The following is a 26,566-nucleotide window of genomic DNA, read 5'->3' on the forward strand; positions in this document are numbered from 1 at the left end:
ACCTCAAAGTACATCTGAATGCCCCAGAGGATTCAGGGGAGCTACTCAGCTTCAGGCGGGGCCTTCACCACAGGGGGAGCTGGCAGTGGGCAGAGTTGCAGTGTGGAGGGTTAGGTGTCTTGGAGGTAATGGGGGGAGGGAGAGGTGAACTGCTTATAGAAAGAAATGGGAGGGCTGGGGCCTGCATGGAGAGGGAGGGGCCGGGTGGGGCAGGCGGCTGGGGGAGGGAGGACTTGCAGGAGGGATGGCCTGAGGTGCAAGTGTCATCCTCTTCCACTAGTTCCAGGCTGTATCTTGTCACTGGTGACAGTGTGAAGAGTGTAAGTGACAGTCACAACCTCTCTGAGTCCCATTCCTGTACCAGTGAGGAAGGTAGGCAGCTGGGCCTCTGCTTCTCAGCCTGGGTGTGGAGGGGATAACCTCAAATTTCTCTCCACAAGTATTTGTGCCACTGATATTTAATTAACCTCCTAGCAACTTGCTTTTTGTACTCCACCCTGGGAAAAGTCACTTCTAAATGTTTATGCATAAAGGTGTTTGATGAACTAGTTTTGTTTATTTGAGATGAGGTCTTGTGTAGCCCAGGCTGGCTTATGTAGCCCAGGCTGGCCTCAAACTCACTAGCAGCAGAGTTCCTGATACTCCTGCCTCCAATAACAGCTTAAGGAGAAAGTGAGAATGTTTTCTTTTCCATGGACCTTTAACCCAGTGAGACAGCTTGGTAAGGGACTGCTACTGCAGTCCTGGAATTCAGAGGCACAGGGAGGCTGTAGTTCTATTAAAGGTTAGAATTCTAGCATTAGCAATCTCTTTATTGGATGTAAGAGGCAGAAGCCCAGTTCAACTTTGACTCCTGCCTCAGGAAAGGCAGCAGAAAAAGTCCTGATAGTTCCAGGTGAACCAGTTATCTCTGACTATAGCTTACTCTCTGCTACCCAAGGCATCAATCGGATCACACCCCCTAAATCTGGCTTTTCTTCCGTGTTCACCAGGGAGCAGATGAGCCATACGATTCTTTTGCCAGCCGCTTGGCATTTAGCACCCAGGTCCTAACCATCTCTCCACCCTTTTGTTATTAGTTCTTACTGGAAGCCTAGTGACATTTAGAGGCTAGGTCTCTTGAGAGACGAAGCCACCAAGGTGACACTAAAGAGAGGTACTCCTTAAGGGAAAATCTAAGTCCAGAGAGACAGTCAGTAACAGACCAGCTGCCCCTCTGTTCACCTTTCTGTTTCATAGGCACAAGGCTTGTGCTTATTTTAGCACTGGCCTTTTCGTCCCAAGAACGCTTCCTCATTTAGCTGTGTGACTGAAGCTATTTGTCCTCTTCGGCGGACCTCTATTTTCTAGACTCTCTTCTTCTTTTCTCACCATCCCACTTGAGATGCTTGTTAGTAGCTGTTACAGGTCTTCTTTACCACCAAGGAAATACAGAATCCTACTAGAGGCCAGAAAGAATGTTCCAGACCTCGATAGAAGGCCCTCACTCCTGCCTGTTGACTTTAATAGCCCTGAAGGTAGGGAGCACCTGGTGGTCTATTGCCAGACTCCAACGGTGGGTCTCTGAGGGGCTGGAAAATGCCCCACCAATTTGGCTAAGGTAAGGGAAAGATATGAAGAGAAAGTTGCAGAAACTTGAGGGGTTAAGCTAAATTGCTGAGAGTTAGTGTAAGTTGCAGAGAAAATAAGGTTGAAGTGTGGTTCAGGGTCTGTGCACATAGGTGGACAGCATCTAGTAGCTGTAGAGGAAGATGCAGAAGATATCATAACAGAGACTGAGGAAGAGAAAGAAGAAAGAAGGCAAAAAGAACAGGAAGCCAGGGAAGAAAAAGAGACAGAAAGAAGAGGAAGCTAGAGAGCTAAAGAGAGATAAAAGACAGGAGAGGAATATATACTGGCCATAGTAGTTAGAAAGACTAGGAGGAAAGTACCTGGCAACAGAAGAGAATTCCTGTCTAAAGATCAGTGTGCCTATTGTAAGCAAAAATGGCACTGGGTCAGGGACTGCCCCAGGAAGAACAAGAGGGGCCTCTCCAGTGGCCCCCGAAGGCAAGCCTCTTGGTCGTAGAGTGCTGGCTATGCGAAAAGATAGAAGGGAAGTCCACCCAGTTGTTTTGTGAATATGGGGGCTCAACACTCTGTGCTCCTATGCCCAAATGGGCTAGTGTCCAGCAAAAGACCTTGAGTACAGGGGACTACAGGCAACAAACGATACTCATGGACTACCGGAAGAACGGTGGACCTTGGTGTGGCCTGGGTATCCCACTTGTTCCTTGTGATCCCAGACTGCCCCTACGAGTCTGAACCCTGCAACCCTGCCCTGGACCCCAACTTAGACCCCCTTCATGACTGTCAGCAGGTGCTCACTAAAGCACAGAGGTGGCATAAAGATCTGACTGACCAGCCACCAGAGGGGGCAGATGCCACCTGGTTCATAGATGGGAGCAGCTTCTTAGAGAAGGAAAAAGACGAGCTGGAGCGGCAGTGGTAGATGGAAACAGAGTCATCTGGGCTCAGGACCAACCAGAAGGCACCTCTACTCAGAGGGCAGAGCTCACTGCCCTCACCAAAGCCCTTGAGCTGGGAAAGAGACTTAACATCTATGCCTTTGCCACAGCCCATGAGCAGAGGGGCCTGCTGACATCTGAGGGCAAGAAAAAAGAGATTCTGGCTCTGTTAAGGGCCCTCCATGACCCAGCCAGGCCAAGGAAGGGACTCTGGTACACCTCAATGGGAAAAAAGATCCTGTCACAAAAACAGGCAGAGGCCATGATAAAACAAATGCATCAATGGACTCACTTAGGGGTAAGCAAACTCATCCAGACGTTTTCAAAAACTAAATATTATGTCACAGGTCTCAGGTATCTCGTGGAGCAGATAGTCCACCAATGTGTACCACGCCAAAAGGTAAATGTTTTCAGGAAAGTTGACTCTGGCAGGAGGCTCCACGAGGACCAGCCCGGGGCCTACTGGTGAGTGGACTTCACTGAGATAAAACCAGGAAAATATGGTTACAAGTATCTCCTAGTGTATGTAGATACCTTTTCAGGAATGGGTAGAAGCTTTCCCCACCAAGCAAGAGATGGCCTCGGTAGTCATCAAGAAGATACTAGAAGAAATCTCCCCACCCCCTCTGTTTGGAGTGCCCAAGGTAATCAGGTCAGACAACGGCCCCACTTTCATTGCCAAGGTAAGCCAGGGTGTGGCCAGGGATTTAGAGGTCAATTGGAAATTACATTGTATCTACAGACCTCAAAGTTCAGGACTGTAAGCGAAGGGTCTTGGGGTACCTGGAAGAGAATGGGGGACAAGGGACATGAAGAAGGACGCCAAGACAAGAATCTGAACAAGGCGACAATTTTATTTTTCCCCAAGGCTGAATTTATACCATAACATGGGTAACAGAGGGAATGGGGAAGTATGAAACATTTACACAGGCCAAGGACACAATATTCATGTGGTCAGGGAGTAGGCTGATGTTGACAGATTGTCAGAAAGGTCACAGGTTTGTCATATCTATTAGTCAGCAGGATGTCTTTATAATATTATTATTTTTCTTGACCACCAGATTTGTATTAGTCTTCTGCAGTTGGCTGGGGATTTTCCATGAACCTAGTCATACTTAATTCTAACATCAACAATGGAGGGCTTCAAGGGCATAGCTCCCAACACAGGACAGGTAGGGAGAATGAATAGAACTCTAAAAGGGACCCTGACCAAATTGATCATGGAGGCTGGCACAGACTGGGTGGCACTCCTTCCCTCTTGCTCTCTTCAGAGCAAGAAATACCCCTTCCAGATTCAGCCTTAACCCCCTTTGAGATCTTATATGGGGCCCCAGCTCCTCTGATTGTATTAGATGATGTTATTGAACCAACATGTCATAGTAATAATGATTTGTATGCTAGGCTAAAAGGCCGACGAGCGATACAGAAAGAAGTCTGGTCACAGCTGGCAACAGCCTATGCCCCAGGGACCCCCGAGACATCTCATCAGTTCCAGGTCGGAGACTCCATCTACATACAGCAACACCAGACCCAGACACTCGAGCCTCACTGGAAAGAACCATACCTGGTGCTGCTGACCACCCTGACAGCCGTCCAATGTTAGCCCTCACCAGCTGCCTGGAGGCTGGAGGCTGGGACCTAGAAGGACACTCAGATCTGTAAAAAGCTCCCTAGACCTCCACGTCAGATAAGTGGATACATCAGAGACCTTACTGGGGGTTTGCTGTAATGCTCACTTGGGGGGTGTGCTTTGGAAACAAGAATTTTATGTTTGCCCTGGGTTACATAGAGATAGGTCCCCCAATCGTAGGTGTGAGGGTAGGCTTGGTTTCATTGCAAATGATGTAACACCCCCTTACTATAAAGGTATGACATATGTTAGTACTCCTAACACTTCTTGGACCTGTGCCTCAGGGATCACAACCTGTATAGTTTAGAAGTTCTAAAAGGCAATCATGACTTTTATGTGTTGGTTCAGATAGTACCTAGACTGTTATACCATCCTTATGAGGATGTACTGAACTATTGGGATCCTGATACTAGAGAATTAGTAAGGCACAAAAGAGAGTTGGGAATTACTCTGGCAATTATCTTAGGGCTGGGTTTAGGTGCTGCAGGGGCAGCTACAGGGACATCTGCCATTGCCCTGCAATACAAGCCTTATGGAGAATTGAAGACTGCCATTGACTTAGATGTAAAAAGGACAGAAAAGATTTTAACTCACCTCCAAGAATCCCTGACCTCCCTCTCAGAGGTAGTCCTTCAGAATAGGAGAAGTTTATTCCTTAAAGTAGGAGGCCTATGTGCTGCATTAAAGGAAGAATGTTGTTTTTATATAGATCATTCAGGAAGAGTTAAAGACAATTTGACTAAGATTAGAGAGGGTACAGAACAAAGTTTTTAAGAAGAGAGAGAGCTCAAGACAAAGTTGGTTTGAAACCTGGTTCAATTCTTCCCCTTGGTTCACAACTCTGGTTTATTGCTTATTAGAGAACATATTGTTAAGGCAGCAATGTGAGCCCATCACTAGTGATGAGATCGAGTTATGATTTTAAGATAGAAACCATGACAAAAGAAAAAGGGGGGAATGAAGAAATAAAGTTTCAGAGTTTCGGGGCTGGGGATTTAGCTCAGTGGTAGAGCGCTTATCTAGGAAGCGCAAGGCCCTGGGTTCGGTCCCCAGCTCCGAAAAAAAAAAAAAAGTTTCAGAGTTTCATAGATATGAGAAACAAAGCTGTAAAAACAAGGTTTTGAGAAATACATCTGGTGGTCAGGATGCCATGACAAACTTGTGACCTTTCTGAGAGATACATCTGACATCAGGATGCCCAGTGATATGATAAAGTTTTGGTGATCAAGATTCTGACTAAGCTAATTAAGTGATAACAACTGTTCTCAGAAAGACCCCCTACCCATCCCTGTGGTAAATTCCGAGAACAACCGCAAGATGTCATCCTGACCCTGCCCAACCACCCAGTTCACCCACCTCTAAGAGACGTGACAACTTAGCCCTTTCCCAGTGATTCTCCAAGGCCGGGTGTAGGGCTGAATGAAGAAAGTAACCATCTGAGCCAAGAACAGCCCCTTGAGCAGGCCAGCCAATACCTGACCAGATCCTTAGTCCTGTGCCCCACCAATGAGAATGAGCCAGCTAACCCTGTTGCTGAAGTCTGCCCTCTGTAAAGAATAAAAGTTGTGTGGTTTTTGGGCTTGGGGTTGCCTCTTCCTGCGTGGATGAGCAACCCTACATATGTGGATTAAAAACCTTACACCCAGGGGTTGTGGATTTAGCTCAGTGGTAGAGCACTTGCCTAGCAAGCACAAGGCCCTGGGTTCAGTCCCCAGCTCCGGAAAAAAAAAAAAAAAAAAACCTTACACCCTCATTGCAGTGGTCACTTTGTCAATCTGTGCTCCTGAGGTAAGGACACTATGGGGTCTTACAACAAAAGGATTTGCTGTTGCTCCCATCTTCAGGGGAAGGCAAACAGGGTGCAGGAAACAACTGGTCAGGACGCATGGGGGTGGAGCTGTGGTGCTCACTACTCTCCTTTGCTCAGACTTGGACCACAACCATGGGAAGGTGCTGCCCACGTTTAGGGAGGCCTCCCTTCTTCCTTAATCTTATCCGGGAAATCCCTCCCAAACACTCAGAGACTAGCCTAATCTAAATAACCCCTTATAGACCAGATTTGTCTCCAGTATGACTTGGGATGGGGCCAAACTGACAGTGTTGACTGTCCCACAGCTGAGCTAAACCCCAGGGAAGATGTTTGCTGGTTGGTTGGTTAGTTGGTTGGTTGGTTGGTTAGTTGGGTTTTTTGTTTAGGTAGCCTAGGCTGGTCTATAACTTTCTATGTAGCTGGGCGGGGGGGCTCAAACTCCTTATCCTGATTAAGTAATTGTTACTTTCTTCCTTTCTTTAACTTGGGGACTCTCTTCCCTTCTTCTATGTGGGTTCTGATGATAGAACTCAGATTGTTGGGGTTGGCAGTAAGCACTTTTACCATCTGAGCTGTCTTGCCAGCCCTCCCTCTCCTCTCCCCTCTCCCTCTCCCTCTCCCCCTCCTCCCCTTCCCCTCCTCTTAAATGCTAATTATTTAAAGTTACTTTGTTGTTTGGTTGTACAAAGCATAACTCTGGCTCGTTTTCCTAAGGATCAGAGAGGATGCACTTGGCCAACAGTAACAGGACAGTCAGAGTCTGGGATCAGCTGGAATTTAGCCTCCTCCTCCTCCTTCCTTTAAGGTGCTTGAGAGAAGCAGTTGCAGTCTTCTTTCTTCTTTTGGTTTTTTGAGACAGGGTTTCTCTGTGCAGCCCTGGCTATCCTGAAACTTGCTCTGTAGACCAGATTGGCCTTGAACTCAGAGATCCACCTGCCTGTGCCTCCCGAGTGCCCAAGCACACCATGCCCAGCTGTAGCTGCTTTCTTAAATGGCAGAGCTCTCTCTACAGGATCAGAGTGAGACCTTTACAAAATGTTCTGTGCAAAGCCATGTGAGTCCCTCAGGATCCACCAATCCAGGATGGGGTCTCCCCGCTTTCTTGGCCAATTTAATCAATCTCCACTTCAGCCAAGCAGGGACACTCCCGGGACTGTGGGCTGAGCAGATTGAACTAGGCCACTCCCGGGAGCCTGCATGGCACAGGATGGAGACGCCCTGACAGCAAATTGCTGACCTATTATTCCCACTCTGAAGGAGATTGAAACCTTCAGAGTGATACCTCTCTTTAGTCCCTTAGAAGAAAGGGAGATAAAAAAAAAAAGATATTTCTTTTAAAATGGCAATGGTAACAGAATTCCTCTGACAGGCCTGGTTTATTGACCACCTGAGAACAGGAATATGTAATTTAATGAGAATTAGCCCCAGAGGCTTATACATCTGAATGTGTGACTCCCTCTTGGTGTAGCTATTGGGGAAGGATTAGGAGGCATGGTTTTGTTGGAAGTGATGTGTCTCCAGGGACTAGCTTTGAAACTTCAAAAGCCTCTGCCATTCCCAGTTAGCTTGCTCGTGCTCTCTCTCTCTCTCTCTCTCTCTCTCTCTCTCTCTCTCTCTCTCTCTCTCTCTTGCTCGCTCTCGCTCTCGCTCTCGCTCTCCCTCTCGCTCTCCCCCTCCCCCTCCCCCTCCCCCTCCCTCTCCCTGTCCTCTCTTTGCCTCTAGCTTGTGTATCAGGATGTAAGCTCTAAGCTACTGCTCTAGCACCATGCCTGCCTGGTTGCTGCCGTGCTCCCTGCCATGACGATTGTAGACTCTAACACTCTGGAACCGTAAGCCCCCAAATTAAATGCTTTCTTTTATAAGTTGCCTTGGTTATGACGTCTCTTTACAGTAATAGAAAAGTAGCTAAGATTTGCGCAAATGGTGACATCATCCAAAGGTGGTCCCGGGTCAACAGCAGGCATGTCCTAGCTTTAACCCGTCCTCAGATGTTGCTGTCCTGCACAAAGCTGTAGCTCTTAAAGGGGTGGATGAAGTAACCACCCTGACATAGTCACCAAGGGAACCAAGTTCAGCATCAGCAGCTCAGGAAGGCTCAGGGCTTGGGAGCCCTGAGGGAAGCTCTGAAGGAAGCTGGCATAGGTCACCAGCATGAAGAGACTCTTTTGCTAAAACTCCAGCCCAGTTTGATGAAAATGAACTGTGCGGGCCATGGAGAGACTTGGAACAAGTAAAAAAACTCTCAGAACAAGAACACAGAGAAGGGAGGAAAAGAGATCTGTCCGAAGACACACCTTGGGTACATGGAGACTTGCAGAGGCCATGCTTTCTCTGCCAAGGGTCACCATTGTGAGAGTTTGAGCATGAATCAAGACTTGGCTGATCTGGATGTGAGCGCTTTGTATGAAACTGGAGGAAGGGGATGGTGTGCACTTGTTAATACGACCCTGACTGCAGAAGTTACGTCCGTCTTTGAAGAGTATCGCAGAATTATGCTGATTATAGTGAGTATAACACACCCATGAGTTCTGGGTCTGGAACAGAAGGGCGACCTTGAGTAGCGCCTCAGCCACCACGAAGTATGCCACGGGCATAATAGCTTCCTCTGCCAAGGAACTTCGTGAAGCCAGGAAGGGAGCTGGAACCCACCATTGACCAGAATTACAGCCTCCCCCTCAGAAATGCATACACACTGTATCAAAGCGTTTTACCTGAAGATGTATGCTGTATGGCGTCTTTCTGTGCCAGGCCATTCTGAAAGGAACCAGAGGACACTGTGAACAAATCCCAGTGGCTGTGTGTGCTGGAAGCTAGGTACTCTGGAACTCTGAGGTGTTCCAATGGAAACACTCATTCTGTCACACAGGCTTTAGCGGGAGAGCTCCTTCAACATATTACTTTCAAGACACCTGCTTTTTAAAAAAGACAGCCTATAAATCATTTTACATGGCATCTCTGTACAATAGGTGAAAGTATTTTGTTAATTATGCTTATTCCAATCTACAAACCCAAAAGCAAGTCATTTTGGTACATTCCTGAGAAAGATGCCTAGGTAGCTTAAAATACAACAACTTTTTAAGAAAAAGAATGATCCTTGGATTGGGTATGGTAGTCTGCACCTTTAGTCCCAGCACTCAGGAGGCAGGGGCAGGTGGATCTCTGTGGGATCTACAGAGTGAGTTCCAGGCCAGCCAGGACTGTTACACAGAGAAACTTTGTCTCACACAAATCAAGAAGAATCCTCCTGGGGCTAGAGAGACCCTCTGTGGTAAAGAGCTCTTGCTACCACCTGTAACTCTGCTTCAGGGGATCAGACACCCTCAAGTACCTGCACTCACATGGTTATACATACAGACACACACACGCACACACATGCACACACACACGCACACACACACACATGCATACACACATGCACACATGCACACACGCACACACATACACACGCACACATGCACGCACACATGCACACACACATGCACACACACATGCACACACGCACACACAGAGTGAAGGGGGAAGGAAGGAAGGAAGGAAGGAAGGAAGGGAGGAAGGAAGGAAGGAAGGAGAGGGAGGGAGAAAGAATAGTCTGTATCAGCAGTTCTAGGTGTGGTTGGTTTTGCCTCCTGCATCTCCTCCAGCAGGGGTCTGTTAGGCAATGGCTAGTGAAATTGCTATAATGGTCATTGATGGTGGCTACTGCATCTATATGGTAAAGGCCAGGAATGCCACTGAACACTGCATACTATAGATGGTATCTCAAAAGAGCACTGGGCCTCATATATCAATAGTGTGCTGAGGCCGAGGAGCCCTGCTCTATGCAGTCCTGTCTCTCAGGATTAAAGTCTATGCAGACTTGTTCTCAGAAGGAAATGCTAACATGAGTGGCTGAGGGCATACCCAGAGCTCTCTGCTAACTATAACTGTCACTCAATTGTCTTTGCAGTGTCCCACATCTGGGGTTGGAAACTGTATTAGCGTGGCCTGGCCAGAGCCTGGTCAGCCCTCTCTGTCCTCAGTGCCTGTGTTCATGGACTTGATTCTGAAGAAGCAGGACCCAGGACTTCAGCCGTACCTGCTAGAGACTGCCTACACCCTGCACTTCAGGTGGGCAGTGTGGAATGCTTCCCAGTTAGCTTGTGGATCTCCCCATTCACTTGACCACAGAGACTCAGGTTTTGACAGATGCTTTGAGCTGACTCCTGCTGATGCAGGACCTTTGCACACGCTAATCCCTGCTTTGGGCTCTGACTTAACTCTGACCCAATGTGTCAAGCACAGTCCTGTGCCCAGACCTTCCACACCGGCTCTTTCCTGTGCGTGAGACACTCTTTCTTCCAATGCCCGGGTAGCCGTGTAGTCTGTGTTCCCTCAGTTCATTAAAGGTAGCCTGACCCTGACCATCTGACATAGAATACATCCCCTTCCAGGACCGCTCATGTTCGTGACAAGGATGGCCACTGCTCTCTTACCTGGTTCTACGTCTGGTGGTTGTGTGCCCCACCCCCACTCTGGTGTGTCAGCCCCAAGCGGCAGGAGCTCTGCATGAGCGCTGAGCTAACATGAAGTGCCAAATGGGTGAGTAGAGATATGGTATTTGATTTGGTTCTTTTGCAGTTGTAGGGGTTGGAGCCCTGTGCATGCAAGGCCTACTGTGCCCACTGAGCCCTACCTCAGCCCTGTCTTGGTGCTCTAAAGTCAGCTTGAGCTCAAACCTGCTTTTCTCAGAGCTTTGCATACAGAGGCTTGGGGTAAGGGAAGATTGTTAAGCAAAGGTCCTAGGGCCTGGAGGAGAAATGAAAAGGCCTGGCCTCACCAACTCTCACCAGGACTCAGGGCCATGTGATGGGGTGGGGGGGACATTGCAGATGTCCCCTGTACATAGTAAAACACAAGAAGGAGGAGGGACCTGTCCCAGGGCTAGTCTAGGATGACACAACATTGATAGGACACTGGGGTTGTGTACTGCAGAAGCTTCATCCTGGCTGTTTGCCCTATCAATCAAGACCTGGAGAGGCTTGGGTGTACTCAGAAGGAGAGTGTTTGCCTAGCATGGGACAAAGCCTTGGACTCCAACACTGAGGGAAAAACTAAAGTCCTGTGCCTGACCGTTCTGAAAATCTACCTCTCCCTGGTCAGAGCCCAGGAAGTCCTTGAGCTTGTTCCCTGCAAGGACAGGAGGTCCTGTTCCAGAAGAGGAGCAGTGGTCTCTTCCCAGGAACCCTGCTGTGTTTCAGAAGGGGAGCTGGCTCCCTGAAGAAGCCACAGCCCACCTCTTCATAAGTACCCCCAAGTCAGAGAACCAGGAACGTTGGGGTGGACATCAGCCATAATGTTCCCCAGAGAAAGTGCTGATTCCTACACCCCAAAAAGAAAATTCAGCAGGACGGTGAGGACGGCACTCTCCCTGGTAACCTCCCCTCTTGGCATCTGCCAACATGGGCAGTGTGCCTGCTACACACTCACTCTGGGTTCCAGAGCAAGATCCAGTCAGTTTGATGGCTTAGGGGATCAAAAATGGGCTAGAAGGTGGAGCCCCAGCCTCTGAACTTGGCCTTGTCCCCAGGTTAGATGGAGGTTCTCAAGAGTCCACTCGTGGACCATCTGGAGCTGGTTCTTGATGACAAGGATGTCTATCACATCAGGGTTTGCTTTGTATTCTTGGCACAGCTGTGTCAGCCCTACCCCAGCCCAGGTCTCCCTGCCCCTGCTGGTGTCCTGGTCCAACAAAGCTCTCTCGGCCCCTGCCCCAGTACTGATGTTAAAGACATTGATGTGTGAAGTCAATAAGAAAGTTTGTGGCAGGAGATGGCTCAGCAGCTCAGAGTTCTTGCTGATCTTGCAGAGGACCAGCACCCACATCCAGGAACTCACAACTGCCAGTAACTGCAGTTCCAGGAGACCCGACACCCTCTTTGGGCTTCTGTGGGAACCTGAATGTATGTGCACACACACACAGCAGATATGCGCACATAGACAAATAATAAATCTTAGATAATAATAATAATAATAATAATAATAATAATAATAATAGAAAGAGAATAATAATAGAAGTTTTCACAAGTTCAGAGAAAGATAAAAAGTTAAACAGGCTGCTCCCAGGTTTCCTAAGTGCAGGCTGAAGCTCCCAGACCTGGGTGTCTTAACAGTGTATCTCCCATTAGTTCTGAAGGCGTGAGCGGGACTGGTCTAGCTCTGTGGGAGCCTGTCTTGGGTTTTAACTGCTTTAGAGTTAAACCCTACCTTCTTTTGCTTGCTGCTACCAACCCTGCTCCAGAATTCCTGAGAGTGAGAGCTGTTAAAGCAGGATTCCTCAACCCAGAGATGGCTTTGGGACACCTGTCAGACTGGATTCAGACTAATAATCTCTTTTAATGCCACCATTAAAAGACCCTGTTTTCAGACAAGGTGTCCCTCACAGGCTCCGGGTGTCAGGACTCCAGCATCCTTTGGGGAGACTTGGTTTAACTCATAATCCTGCCAATGCGTAATGCCCTCTACTCTGGGGTTTCTACTCTAGGGTTTTTTTATTGTTTGGTGCTGGGACACTGGAGCTGCAGCTTAGGCCTTGACCTCTGCCTGCTCACTACCACTGACTGCACCCTTATCACTGCCCCTGATTTGTGCTTTTTAGATAAACCCTCACTGTATAGCTCTGGCTTACTGGGCTCGCCTCATACTCAGAGATCTGCCTACCTCTACCTCCTGACTGCCCAGTCTCTGACCTAGGTTCTGAGGATCAAGTCGTGTCCTCACACAAGTACTTTACCAAGCCATCGCCCTGATTCTCTAGTGTGAGTTCTACACATTCGTTTTTATTTGATTTGGTTTGGATCATTCTTTTGAAATGGTGTCTCATGGCTGGCCTTGAACTCACCATCTTCCTGCCTCAGCCTGCTGAGTGCCACCAGGCCAGACTAAAGCAGCCACAGTTAAAGCTGTTCCTCTGAGGGCCCCGACCCCCTGGGTATCCCTAGCATAGGATCCAGGGATTCCACCTGGTTTCCAGAGTCTTCCTAGTGACTCCTGGCATGTGAGCCATGAGGCTGTACTGGTTTTCGCTACTTTAATGCTGTCACGTCCAGACTGTGCTGCCAGCCACCTGGGAGGAGCCCCTGGTAGCTAGGTTAAGACTCCTCATTCTCGGTCCCAGGGCCTTGAGCCTTCAGCACCATCGTAGAAAAGTCCCATGGGCTCCTAGAGCACCTGCCACTGGTCTCGCACCCATTGCAGAACACCAGTGCCCAGGGCTAGGGAACTCATGGCAGCCTGTTCTCACAGCTCCCAGGGCCTCACTTTATTGATTGCAGGAAACCTGTAGCAGGTGAGGAGACTGAGGCAGGTGAGCTCCTGAATTCAGGCAACTGTTCAGGGTTCAGCTAAGTGGATGGGGTGTGCCATGTTAGGGATCCCACACAGGGACTGGCCTGGAGAGGCCCAGCTGCCCTGTCCCTTTGTACAAGGACTGTAACTGTGGAGTCTCCTGTGGGCACCAGGCCTGGGATGTGCCTGGGAAGCTCTGGCTGCCACCCACAGACCCTGATATAGAGCTGAGGATTCCCTCACTGGGACACAGTGCATGGCCTACATCCATTATTGTAAAAAGGGAGGGTGTGTGTTTGCTTATGTACACACACACACACACACACACACACACACATTCACATACATGTGCATGCACAAAGACTCCCAATGTATAGAGCATGTTATTTCTTTTTCTGTTTCTCTTTCGAAAAGGGTCTCATTGTGTAGCCTAGGCTAACCTAGAACTTGTGAACCTCCTGTCTCAACTCCTCTAGCACTGGAACTACAGACCTGTATTACTATGCCTGGCTGCTGCTACTTCTTCCTCTTCCTTTTCCTCCTCTTCCCCCTCTCCATCTTCCTCCTCATTCCCCCTTTAATTTCCTCCCCCCTTCCTTCTCCATTATCCCCCATCCTCCTCTTCTCTCCATCCTCTTCCCCTTCCTCCCCATCAACCTTCCTCCTCCTCCCCTCCTTTTTAAAATGATATATTATTTTATGTGTACCTGTGTAGGTCTGAGCGTGTGTATATCTACAATGTTCATGTCTGCTGCCCTTGGAAACTAGAAGGTCTCGGATGCCCTGGAACTGGAGTGGCAGATGGTTGGGAGCCACTCATGTGGGTCCTGGAACCAAACCTACGTTCTCTGGGAGGGCAGAGTTCTCTAATCACCGAGCACTCTCTCCTTGAACTCATTACATAGCCAGGATGCTATCGAGTTTATAGTCCTTCTGTTACCCATAGAGTTCTGGGGCCTCAGCTGTGCACCACGCTACCTGCCTCTGCTCTGACAGCGCCTGCAGCACTGGTTATGGACGCCAGCAGAGAGGTCGTGGGGCCATTCTTCAGCTCACAGCTGCCATTCAAAGCGCTGGTTGCTGTGGTCTGTGGTTCCCCAGCCTCCAGGGAGGCTCTGTGCTCCTGCAGGCAGTCTTCAGTGCAGAGAGCCCTGGCTCCTGCTGTACCTTGGCTCTGACATCTTAAAGAGGCCAGAGTCGGGTGCGGAGGACACTACAGTGACCCAGGCTTCAAGCCTGGGACTGAGGCCTGGGCAGCCAGAGGGTACAGAGGTATTTAGATTCTAGAAACTGTTAGGGCAGCTGCTCTGACCCTGTAATGAGATAAAGGGGAGCAGTGCAGCCCCCCACGCCACTCACCCCTGACTGTGGGCTTGGGAACCTATATTAAACAATTCAGGGTTTTAAAAATCAAGCCAAGGTCTGGGGCTGTGGTTAAGTGCTTGCCTGCTGTGCACCAAGCCCTCGCCATGATCCCAGGACCACAAGAACTGGCACGGCGGCACACATACCTGTAATCCCCGTACTCAGGAGCTAGAAGCAAGAGGGCCAGAAGTTCAAGGTCGCTCTTAATTCCATAGGGAGTTTGAGGCCAGCCACAAATGAGGCCAAGGTCAAAGTAGAGGTCATCAGTTACACTCTGCCCCCACCCCTGTCTGGTCCCAGTTCACAGGATCAGGGTCAGACCTGCTGGACATGTTTGTCTCCCAGGTGATGCCGGGACTTTTTCAGGGCCAGAGTCTGGAAACAAGACCCAGCGGTTTGAGGCCCAGGTAAAGTTGGCAACAGCAGGCAGACGTATAGTCCTTGCTGGGAACATCATGTGGCAGTCAGACAGCAGGCTGGGCTTCTCTGCATCTCTGAGAAGCATTGAAATGACCAGGCTCATGTAGACAGAACCCTCCTTCTGTGGTTTGTGGCGAGGTTGGGGATAGACAGCCCAGTGCCCCTGTGTGACCCCCACCAGCTCAGCCTCCTTCACACTGGTGTCCATCTAAGGGGTACCAGCTCCTGTTTGCTCCTTCCCCTCAACCCACCTCAGGTACCCTAAAGCACCAGCTGTCTCAGGCCACAGCTTTGGGGCTGTTTGTTCTAACCCACTGTGAGAAGCAGTGTTTGCTTCTGACTTAGAGCATACGTCCTGGAGATTTTGTTTTGTGACCATCTAATGTAGCTCAGGTTAGCTGCAGATTCACTGGGTAGCTGAGGATAGCCTTAAATTTCTGTTCCTCCTGTCTCTACCTTCCTGAGAGCTGGGATTACAGATGGGCACCACTGCGCCCAGCTTTCTGCAGTGTAGGGGAACCACATCCAGGTTAAACACTAGGCAGGCCACCTACCACCGGAGCTAAATCCCCACTCCCCCGGGTGTCTGGACACAGCCCAGCTAGGTCCGGTGTGAGCAGCACTGACCCTGGTGCTAGAGTCAGGCTTATGGCTTGGCTATGCTCCTTGTGGTATTCTGGAAGGTTCCCAGGGCCTGAGCTGGAGGAACTTGGAGCAGTGGCTGTATTGTAGTCCTGTAGTCTGTCTTAGCTCTTGCCCTTTGGCTGCATGCCAGATTTACAGAGCCGAAAGTTCTAGGAAGTCAGATATGCTCAGTCACCTCAAATGTCACACTCTCCTCCCCTGCACCTCTTAATTTTGTTTCACTTCACTTAGCAGGCCTCCATCTGCCGAGGTGACATAGGAGAAGCAGGGGTTGGCTCTTGGAGCCCGCAAGGTGGGAAGCATGCTGGGGGAAAGCCACCACCCCTGTTGCCTACTGTCCACAGTGTTGCTGGAGAAGAAGGCAGAGACTGGGTTGCAGGAGACCATCTTGGGCGTCCAGCTGCAGGTCCCGGGTGTGGTAGAACTCCACATAGAGGGCCTTCTGGGACAGTATGGCAGCCTTTGATGCTCCAGCCATTCCATTGGCTTTGCCCTTGATCAGACACAGCAGTTAAATGCAAACAACACCAAGTGTGTTGGGGCTGCTCACCTGACCTTTTGAAAGCTGCATGAGGAGACCAGGAACTTAACTCAGTTGGTACAATGTTTGCCCTGCTGCTTAGGCCTTGGTTCTACCCCTAGCATTTCATAAACCACGCATGCTGTCCCAGGTCTGTAATCCCTGCACCCAGGAGGTAGAGAGACCTACATAACTAGTCAGAGTGTAACTTATTACACAAGGCCCTGTCTTCAGAAGCAAAATGGGGGGGGGGGGTGGAGGTAGTCTGGTTGTATGCTCGCTTAGGGTGGCTAAAGTCCAGTCAGGCTGGAACCCGCTTCTCCTCGGAGGAAGCTGCCTGACAGAAGGAGGCAGGGACTCTGGGCTGACTCACACAGGTCAGAAAAGGCACATTGCCCATGAGTGCAAGACCCACCAGAGGCTGAGGATGGAGAAGGGCCCCCGAGGATACCCATGAATTGGAGCTGGTCCATGACACTGCACACAGCTCCTGACCATCAGTCACAAGGTCGGTGCTTGGCCAGGGAATTGAGGATTTCAAAGCCTGCCCTCATTCATGGGGGATGGGGAGGGGCAGCACGGGGTCACATAGCTTCAGTCTCTTCACTAGGTTGCTTTTATTAAATGCCTACTGTATACCCAGCCACGGGGAAATAGTGTTGGCCCTTGCCACCTCTTTGGTAGGCACAGGTAGATTTTTAGAGAAAACTCCAACCATGAAAACCATAATTGTCTGAGTGGGAGCTGAGCACAGGGAAGATGTTTTGGGATGGAGCTGGTGGGGAAGACTCCTCTGGTCAGGTGATGTTTCCACTGAAAATTAAGATGTAAGGTAACTTTATTCCAGTACAAGTGTATCCTGGGCAGAGGAACTGAAGAACAAAGGTTGTGGGCAGGAGAGAGAAGAGAAGGGTCAGGAAGGCTATCAAGTCGCTGGAGGGCAAAGGAAAGGGGAGCAGGGGTGTTGCCTTTTATTGCCTTGGAGGAGCAGGTTATTGGTTTGTATGCAGTCTGGGGGTTGACTGCATACAAACGCTCATACATGCTAAGCAGCCACTTTCCCACTGGGCCACATTGTCAGAATTCCTTTATTAATACACTTGCTTTTTTGAAAAAAGATTGACTTTTATTAAATCTTAACCTTTATTTTTTTTATGTGTATGGGTGTTTTACCTGAATGTAAATCTGTGTACCACATGCATGCAGTGCCCAAGGAAACCGGAGGGGTGTGTGTGTGTGTGTGTGTGTGTGTGTGCGCGCATGCGAAGCCCAGAAGGGGGCTTCAGATCCCCTGGCGTTACAATTGGTTGAGAGCCACCAGACTAGGGGGCTGAGAACTAAACTAGGTTCCTCTGAAAGAGTAACAAGCAGGCTTAACTGCTAAGCTATCTCCTGCAGCCCTGTTACTTTCTTTTTGGTAAAAGTGTGTGCGTGCGTGTGTGTGTGTGTGTGTGTGTGTGTGTGTATGTGTAATTGCACATATCTCTCTGAATGCATGTGCACATGTGTACGCAGATGCTCAAGAACCCCAGAAGAGGGCATCAGATCCCTTGGCATTGAAGATACAGGTTTTGGTGAGCTACCCAATGAGGGTGCTAGGATCTGAATTCTGGTCCTTACAATTGAGCAGACGCTGTTAACCACCAAGCCATCTTTCCAGCCTCTCACTTACCTTCTTAAAGTTGTCTTCTCCCATTGGACTGTTGCCCTGTTGCTCTGACGAAGGTGAGGGGATCATGAGGTGTTGGGCTCATGGCTTCAGGCACCCAGTGTCTAACAGTGTGCTAGGCTCCACCTGCCCAGGAGCAATGCACTGTGGGAAGGCAAATGAGGGCTGGGGAGACGACTCAATGGGTAAAGGGCTCACCACAGGACCTGAGTTTGATTCCTAGTGTTAGAGCTGAAGAGATGGCTCAGCACTTAAGAACATTCACTGCACCTTCTCCCTCCCTCCCTTCTTTCCTTCCTTTTTTTCTTCCTAATTTGACAGGGTGTCTCCATGTAGTCCTGGATGTTCTAGGACTTACTGTAGACCAGGTTGACCTCAGACAGTGCGCCTGAAAGTCGGGTACATCTCTGACTTTCAGGGAAGCCTGGGTCTACCTGGTGAGTTCCAGGCCAGCCCTGTCTACAAATGAGTTTCAGGACAATCGTGCTACATAGTGAGAGCCTGTCTCAAAAAAGAGATAAAAGAGGAGAGAAAGAACGACAAGGCAGATGGCACCTGAGATTGTCCTCTGGCCTCTATGCCTAAACAAACATAGGCAAGCATGGGACACACACACACACACACACACACACACACACACACACACACTAAAACAATTAGGGAGAAAGCACTTGCCCAGCATGTGTGAGGCCCGGGGGCATATCTCCAGTAGGAAAACAAACAACTTCTTGTGTCTGCAGAAAAGCAAGTTGACATTCTGGAGAGGGGCAGATGCGGGTGGGCCTCTGAGGGGGTCTCACTGTTGGTGTGTCCCAGGTCCGCTGCAGCACAGAGCCTGGACCTCCTTCGATGGCAGCTGGAGGCCAGCTACAGGAACGGTGGGCGGAGAGTGGTAACCAGAGATTCCTGCGCATCAGCCAGCCCTTCAGGAATGACTCCGGACCAGCACTGTGCACCTACTTACTGGAGGTGAGCCCAGCACCAGAGCCCACCCATGCCCTAGATGGATGTCCTTTTGGGCTCTGGCTGCTGTGACATATGCAGACATCAGGCATGGTGACACCCGTTACCCATCCTGTGATCCGTGTCCTCTGTGTGCCTGTTCTGCCAAGGAGAGCATATGCTACCATACCATGTGCAGTCCAGGCTTGCTTTAGACGTCCTCAGCTGCCTGCTTTGAGGTGAAATGCAGGCAGTGGTGGGATAGGGCAGATCCACACCAGTGAGCCCTGGCTGGAGGTGAGAGTTGGGGGCATTCAGGCTTGGAGTGGTGACCGATGGGCACTGGGGTTATACTCACCAGCTTTCACTGCAGGTCCCTGAGAGGCAGCTGGACTGCCTCCCACAGACGTACCACCTGAGCCTCCGGCAGCCCCATGTCAAAAGCAGCACATACCTGCAGGTGCTAGTCAATGGTCAGCTGCCCTTCATGGTGGGCTTGCACTGGAAGGACACCTCCAGGGCCCCCTGTGGAGAGGAGAAGGGAAGTGCCAGCTTCTACTCTTGGCCCACTTTCCATTCTACTTTGCTGTAGAATGTCTGGCTGGTGGGAAGCTGTTCGGGGAGAAGGTGCAGCTCAGCAGATGGTGTTTGGCCCGAACGCACAGGGTCCAGTCCCCAGCATGTTAAACCAGACGTGGTGGTACATGCCTGTAATCCCCCCACTCATGAGGCAGGAGAATCAGAGTCCAAGACCATTCAGGAAACTGGCAGGGTAACAGGCCCCATCTAGAACCCAGGTTCTGCCACTCTGTGCCTCCCCCTGTCAGAACTGTGATGTACAAGAACAGTAAAGCCAGGCACTGACAGGGATCTCACCCGGTGTCAGTCAGTATGGATTGGCTGTGTTCTGTGTGCCAAGCCCTGATCCAGGTTCAAAGAAAGTGGCAGAGACCAAAGAGAAAAGAAGGAGACTCTCTGATCTCAGTACGCACACACACACACACACACACATGGGTTATCTCAAGTGACCAAGTCCTGCTGTGGAGGAGTGTGGGATGATGTCATTATGCAGGTGAAGGCAGGTACAAGATAGAACGAGGCCTGTCATTGGACGAGGAGGAAGGATGGGCGGGAGAAAAGTTTTAAAGAAGAGGAACCTGGAGCAAGCAGAGAGAGAGGCAGCTGAGAGAACATGAAGGCGGATGTTAAGATTCCTCTCTGCACATTTACAGGTTGTTATGAATATTCTTTTTTTTCTTCTTTTTTCTTTTTTTCAGAGCTGGGGACTGAACCCAGGGCCTTGCGCTTGCTAGGCAAGCACTCTACCACTGAGCTAAATCCCCAACCCCATGAATATTCTTAAGGGATGGATGTGTACAGAGCTTTTTATATCTAGGGCAAATATATCTTATCAATCGGATCAGAGGTTATTGTGTTGTGTGTTCTTTCCATGGAATTTGGATGTATATTTCTGACATGGTGGCAACCCGCCTTGGGAACTAGATGGGTAGAGAGATTGCCGACGGCTCAGAGAGAGTCTATCAGCAGTGTGATATGGGATGGAGCAGAGTGGGTGAGAGGCTTTGCTGACTGAGAAGAAGATGTCTACCAGATAACTTGGGGCACTACAGTGTCGGACCTAGTGTGGGATAAAAGACAGCAACATTTTTTTTTTTATAATTTTACAGCAACAGAGGAGAATGGCCTCCTGATCACCCCACTGTAAAGGTGGGGAAACTGAAGCACAGAACATAGGATTCCAGCTGTATGGCCCTGGGTTTCATGCTAACTGATGATCTTGCGGGTGCAGTGAGACAGCAGATGGGCTGGTTGGCAAACAGTATGTGTGTGTTTGCTGAGACAAGGTTACAGTGTGCAGCTCAGGTTGGCCCTAGTTGGCCTAGAACTCATGATCCTCCTGTCTCTGCCTCTCAAATGCCAAGATTGCAGGTATGTACCACCGTGCTAGGCTATTTATTTCCTTGTCTTTTTCCGTGTGTGTGTGTGTGTGTGTGTGTGTGTGTGTGTGTGTGTGTGTGTGGTGTGTGTGTGTGTGTTGTTCACGTGTGTGTGAGGGCACGTGCATGTGGAGGCCCCAGGCTAATCTCAGGAATCAGCCTCAAGTGTTTTCACCTTGTTCTATGAGGCAGCCTCTCAATCAAACCCAGAGCTCACCAACGGTTTGCTTTGGAGAGTCCATCTGCCCCTTCCAAAGCTAGACAAGAAATGGGTCACCATGTCCACCTGGTATGTATGTGGGTTTGGGGATCCTCACTCTGGTCTTTATACTGGCGACAGCTGTTTTAACCACTGCGCTGTCCCCCTGACCCCATGTCAGGCTTTGATTGGCAGCTCTTAGAGCACAGGGCTGCTGCGTGCTCTCTGGCATCACACTCTCTGTGACATTTGGAGGGCACAGCTGTTCCATGGTCTTGCCAGCTACCTTCATGTCTGTAGCCTGTCCTTTCTCCACACCCAGCCACCCCTGGCACCTTCTGGTCACAAAGAACCTCCTCTTCCTGGGGACCTTCATAGTGGACAAGCAGTGCCAGCGTCACTCCCTAGAGACCAAGGCTGTCCTAAATGGCCAGGAGGAGACACTACACACTGTGGTGCTGGGTTGCCAGGCTGGACACTCTAAGTGAGTGGGCTGTCAGGAAGGTGGTCTCTGAGAGCACCCACTCACCTCTGCACATCTCTTCCAGGTCTGCACAAGCCTGACCCACCCCTGTCATCATGAGGTCATTCCCCGGAGGTTGGAGAGATGCTTGGTGGCTTGGAATCCTTGAAACATAAGTGACCTTCCCACCCCAAATGTCCATCCTCAGTTTATCACCTCTAACCCAGACTAGCATGATGTTTCCCTGCCTGGATTCTCTGCCTCACTCTGTGTCCCCTGCTACAGTCTGCTTGGCAGCCACAGGGAACTTTACAAGGTGCTAGCATGGCTTATCTGTCCTGCTCCAAACCCTCATGGCTTGCCTTGGGATGGCAAGCCCAGTTCTGCTGCCATAGCTGCTTTATCCAGGTCGTCTGCCTTGCCTGAATCTTTCCTGCCTCAGGACCTTGGCACATTCTGCAGTTGGAGCTGCCATTACTCATTAGCTTCAGTTCCCTTCTGCCATCTGCACAGAGTGAGGTCACACCTCTGGTCTCCTGAGATGATTTCCTGACGATTCCCCCTGCCCCCCCCAGCACACACCGAGTCCCCTCACCTCCCTATTCCCAGTTCAGCTCTGAGCACCTATGTGACATGCTTATGTTTGCCCCATGAGTCTTGGCTGCTCTGCTGATTGTAATTCTCCAGAGGCTCCTCTGGAGTCATAACTTCCTCAGTCTCAAGAGGTGTGGTGTGTAATTGCTTAAGGAGCCATTGTAATTCAGTTAGCTTGATGCTACTTACAGCCCTGCTAGCCTACAGAGATAACAGTGTCTCTTTCAGGCCTGTGGCTTCATGGTCTGTGACACAGTGACTTCACACCCCTATTCAGTGTGCAAGTGCAGAAGTAACTCGTTAGTGAGTGTGTGCAACTATGTCCCAGTAAAATTTTATAGGACTGGAGGGATGGCTCTGCAGTTAAGAACACTCGGTGTTCATTCAGAGGACCCTAGTTCAATTCCCAGCACCCACAACCACCCTTATCTCCGGCTTGAGACATCCGATGGCCTCCTCCGGCCTCCACAGGCACCTGTGCTCATACACAGAGACCCGTGATTAAAAATAAAAATAGCAGATGATGGGGTCAGGAGGACCTCTGGGAGTGTGTGGCTCACCTGGTCAAATTCCAGACCAGCCAGGACAAAACAGACTGCAGTGGCCAGCGGGCTATATCCTGTAGCCTTTGATTTGCAGAGTCTCGGCACATACACCCTGGATTCACATTGCCCTGGGCCTCAGCTCCCTTTCCTGTGGAGTGGGCAGTATGTCTGTTCTTCCATAGCCATAGGTCAGAGTGTAACTGGTGACCTCTCCTAAGCACGTGACACATGCTTACCAGGGCCTCGTTAGACTCTTTTCCTGACCCTCTCAAGAAGAGATCACCACAATCTCCAACAAGCATTTACTGAACACCTACTGTGTGCACACGGAATAAATAGCGGCTCTCTCTGCTGGGAAGGGAGATGAAGTCAAGCATGCAGCGGGAGCTGAGCACTCCATCCCAGCGCTTCATCTCCATAATCACGGGGGCTGACAGCAGTTCCTCCAGATGCTGGCCAGTAAAATCCTGCGCATGTCTAAGGGGAAACCGAACCGAACGCCAAGTCAGATGCCTGCAGGAGTGGCTCCCAGTGGCTTTTATAGCTTCCTCAGCCAGAGATCGCTGAGTGACGCTGCAGGCCAAACGCAGCCACACGTGAACTTTCATGGCCTGCCTTCTCTGAGAACTGGAACACTTTTGACAAATCCTGAGAAGAAAAGAAAAATCAGAAGGTCTGCCCCCCCCCCCCCACTTAGACTGAAATCCCAGCTGAGAACATCTGGCAGGGTCTGCAGAGGCCTCTGTTTACAGTCATTCTGATCTCCTCCCTGCATAGAGCTGTGCCTCGGTGAGGAGGCAACTCTATAGCAGAACCGTTGCCCGGGCTCTGGGTTCTGGCCCAACACCACAACAAAAAACCAGAAGGTTTTGTCACACACATTTTCCTTCCTAGCTGCTTCCTTTCCTTCCATCGATTCCAAGAAACCGTGCTTGTTTGTATCTTAGAGTCAACCCTCAGGGTTCCCCATCAGTACAGGGATAAAGAACTCAACCAGCTATGCTGCCGGTGTTCTTCCAGCAGCTGCCTCGTGGTTGTTGAGTGAATAATTGATTACTGTGTTTCCTCTTGTTGGGTTACATATTGGCCCAAATGTTGCAACTTAAAATAGGTGTCTTAAAAAACAAAACAAAACAAAACAAAACAAAACAGGTGTCTTTCAGCCCCTGAGCTCAGAACCGCCAAGGAATCTCCCTGGATTAAAGCCATGGTCCAGCATCACTGAGTTCCTTGCAGAGCTGCTCCGGGAAGAAGCCCCTCCTTCCCTGCTCTGCTTCTTGAGGTCATCTGTGCTGCTTGGCTCGTCCAAGGGCAGCAAAGAGTGTTTACCTCTCTCTGTATGACCGTGGCTCTCCTGCAGTCCCCTCACAAGGTCCTTATTCAAATGAAGATGGAAGCCGTAGGGCCCGTTCCCACCTTGAGGCCCCTAAATCATTTTTGCCCAGAAGGCAGTGTGGCTTCAGGCTCCAGGGATTAGGATACAACCCCATCGCTCTCCTACTATGTGCCACGCTCCCACTTTGACCTCGACATCTCAGGCTAGACATAGTGGTTCCACATTTATTAAGTACCTACTGTGTGTTGGCATCTGAGTGCTCAGAAGCTAGCGGAGAAGAAAATCAACTGGCTGAGCACCGCTTTGTGGCGAGAGTCTGAACACAGCTTCCCTTCCACTGGGCCCACACGAGCATTGGTACTGGAAGGCCTAGCATGCACCTGGCTTCACTTCCCCTCCACAGTGCAAGGCACCTTTGCAAAGTGTGCAAAGACTACACTTTGACATCCATCTCTGGGCCTCTTGCTTCTGATCTCTAGAACCATGGCTTCTGTGGCATGTCAACATGATGGTGACCTCTTTGCACACCTCCGGTTCTTACACACTCAGGCTAAGAACAGTGAGGTCAGCGCTACAGTAAAAGACAACTAGGAAGTCATTCTGCATCTGAAGGGTTTACACCAGGGCAGCTCTCAGGATGGAGGGATCCAGCACAGCATGACCGTGGACGCCACTCATTCCAACCAGTTGAGCGCCCCTAGGCTAGGCAAATGTTAGCCAGTGTCTGCAAGGGAGCCTGAGAGTCTGTCAGGGGTGCACTCCCAACACTGGCGAGGTGAGGCAGGAGGATCAGGGTTACAAGGTTAACTACAGCCTGAGGCTGTTTAGCCTGGCTACGTGAGTGCTTCCTTTTAAACATTAAACATTTTAGCGTGCGCGCGCGCGTGTGTGTGTGTGTGTGTGTGTGTGTGTGTGTGTGTGTGCTTTGCACCCCTGTGCATGTGTAGAGTCAAAGAACAACTTGATGGTGTCAGTTTTTTCCTTCCGCAGTGTGGATCTAGGGAGCTGAGCAGAGCCACCTTCAGAGTGAAGGGTGGGATTCCTCCTGGCTGTTTCCCCAGACCCTCCGCTTGAATGGTGGTTTTGACCTCACAAGGAGCATTTGACTTCACTGTAGATGCACAAGCTGCTATCAGTCACAATGCCACATCCCAGGTCAGGGGCAGACTTTGCCCACTTGTGAAGGAAAAGGGTCTTAATCTACTCAATAACCTAGGGCTGTGGCTCAGTAGGACACCTCTCTGGCATGCAGAGAGCCCTGGGATCCATTCCCAGCACATGGCATGGCGGTGCACACCAGTAATTCCCTACACATCCACAGTACAGCCCAGAGCAACCCTGGCCCACACACCCACACTGCAGTCACAGTAGCCTTGCCCCGTGTCCCCACTCAAGGATCCAAGCAGGTGGCAGAAAGGGTGGGGAAAGCCATAAGGTATTTCTGAGGGCCAGGCCTTTTAGCCTCACTGTTACTCCAGCCAATATCCCTGGCCAGAACTCACAGGAAATCCCTACGGCTGCAAGGAAGGCTGGGAAATGTAGTTTGGCTTTGTGTGTTAGAGGAAAACCATGAACGCCCTAGAGTAGCTGCTGTGGATATATTTCTGCATTCATCCATTCCCATGTGCACACCGTGTGTCTACACCAGCCTCTGCTGGGTGATAGGTGGCATGACTGTCACCATCTCCAAGGAGCTCTGAAGCCAGTGGGTGCCCAGCTTACTACTCATTCGAGTTTAGTTCCCAGTCCTATGCTCACTAGCTATGTGATCTTAGGTAAATCACTTAATGCCTCTGAGCCTCAGTTTGCCAGCTGGGAAGTGGGTTGGTAACATTAACCCAGCAGAACAGTGTGAGGTTCAGCAAGTCAGGGGGTTCGTGGTCAGGGTCCAACAGGAGGCAGGTACAACATCAGGGGAGCTAGGAGTACCCCAATATCAGCTCTCCACCCCCTTACTGAGAATGGTGGAAATGCACCCCTCTCCTCTCTCCCATAGCCCAATAGGTTTTGGTCCAGCTGAACAAGTCAAGCTCACATTCAGCATTTTCTTTGCAACTCCAACCTCCAGACGGCCTTGCCTTCCTACACAGCTTAGAGGTGTGGGCATTGCCCTTGAGATGACCTTGAACTGCCTACTAGGTCTCCCCTCATCGCTAGCTCACAGGAAAATAAGGAGGGGATGAAGGGAGGTCTTGGAGCTGCGACGTTGGCCTCTGCAAAGGAAAATCCATGGTTCCTTCCTCAAATGCACTCACTCAGAGTGCGTCTGGCCCTTGGCACTCTTCCTCCCGCTCTGGTGACCTCATCCTTTTCAGATTCAGCCAACTTTTCACAGGCTGCCAACTCCCAGCGCTGCATCCCTGAGCTTCTAGGAGCATCCCCAGCAGGATCAGGGCAAGGGAGCAGGAAGCCTTCAGTTACCACCTGCACCAAGCAACCTTAAACTCCAGGGATGAAGGCTTGTGTGTCTCCCTTAGCGATGATGAGAATTTAACTTTCCTCTCGACCTTGTCCTGTGTTTGTGCCTAGGGAAAGCCAGAGTACTTTGGAAAGGACTTTTTGGACACAGGGTAGTATTTGGCCAGTGTGGAGTAGAAATAGTGTCAATTTTCACTCTATATTACAACAAAAGGGTCCAGA

General features: G+C 50.1%; 1 protein-coding gene across 1 annotated transcript in view; it reads left to right on the forward strand.

Moving 5' to 3' along the window:
* The window catches only part of Apoltpl1 (apolipoprotein lipid transfer particle like 1), a 97,265-nt gene that overhangs the window by 37,974 nt on the left and 32,725 nt on the right, over positions 1-26,566 (forward strand). Inside the window, 16 exon segments of the mRNA XM_087574835.1 lie at positions 1-55; positions 281-372; positions 9,894-9,915; positions 9,917-10,045; positions 11,166-11,246; positions 11,248-11,295; positions 13,258-13,289; positions 14,981-15,042; positions 15,932-15,992; positions 16,045-16,118; positions 18,706-18,858; positions 19,193-19,419; positions 21,176-21,476; positions 21,537-21,616; positions 24,466-24,632; positions 25,023-25,081. Of these exon segments, the coding sequence (XP_087430961.1) occupies positions 1-55; positions 281-372; positions 9,894-9,915; positions 9,917-10,045; positions 11,166-11,246; positions 11,248-11,295; positions 13,258-13,289; positions 14,981-15,042; positions 15,932-15,992; positions 16,045-16,118; positions 18,706-18,858; positions 19,193-19,419; positions 21,176-21,476; positions 21,537-21,616; positions 24,466-24,632; positions 25,023-25,081 (1,643 nt within the window).

The sequence above is a fragment of the Rattus norvegicus genome, chromosome 10, assembly GCF_021556685.1.
Source record: "Rattus norvegicus strain SHRSP/BbbUtx chromosome 10, alternate assembly SHRSP_T2T, whole genome shotgun sequence".
Taxonomy (NCBI): Eukaryota; Metazoa; Chordata; class Mammalia; order Rodentia; family Muridae; genus Rattus; species Rattus norvegicus.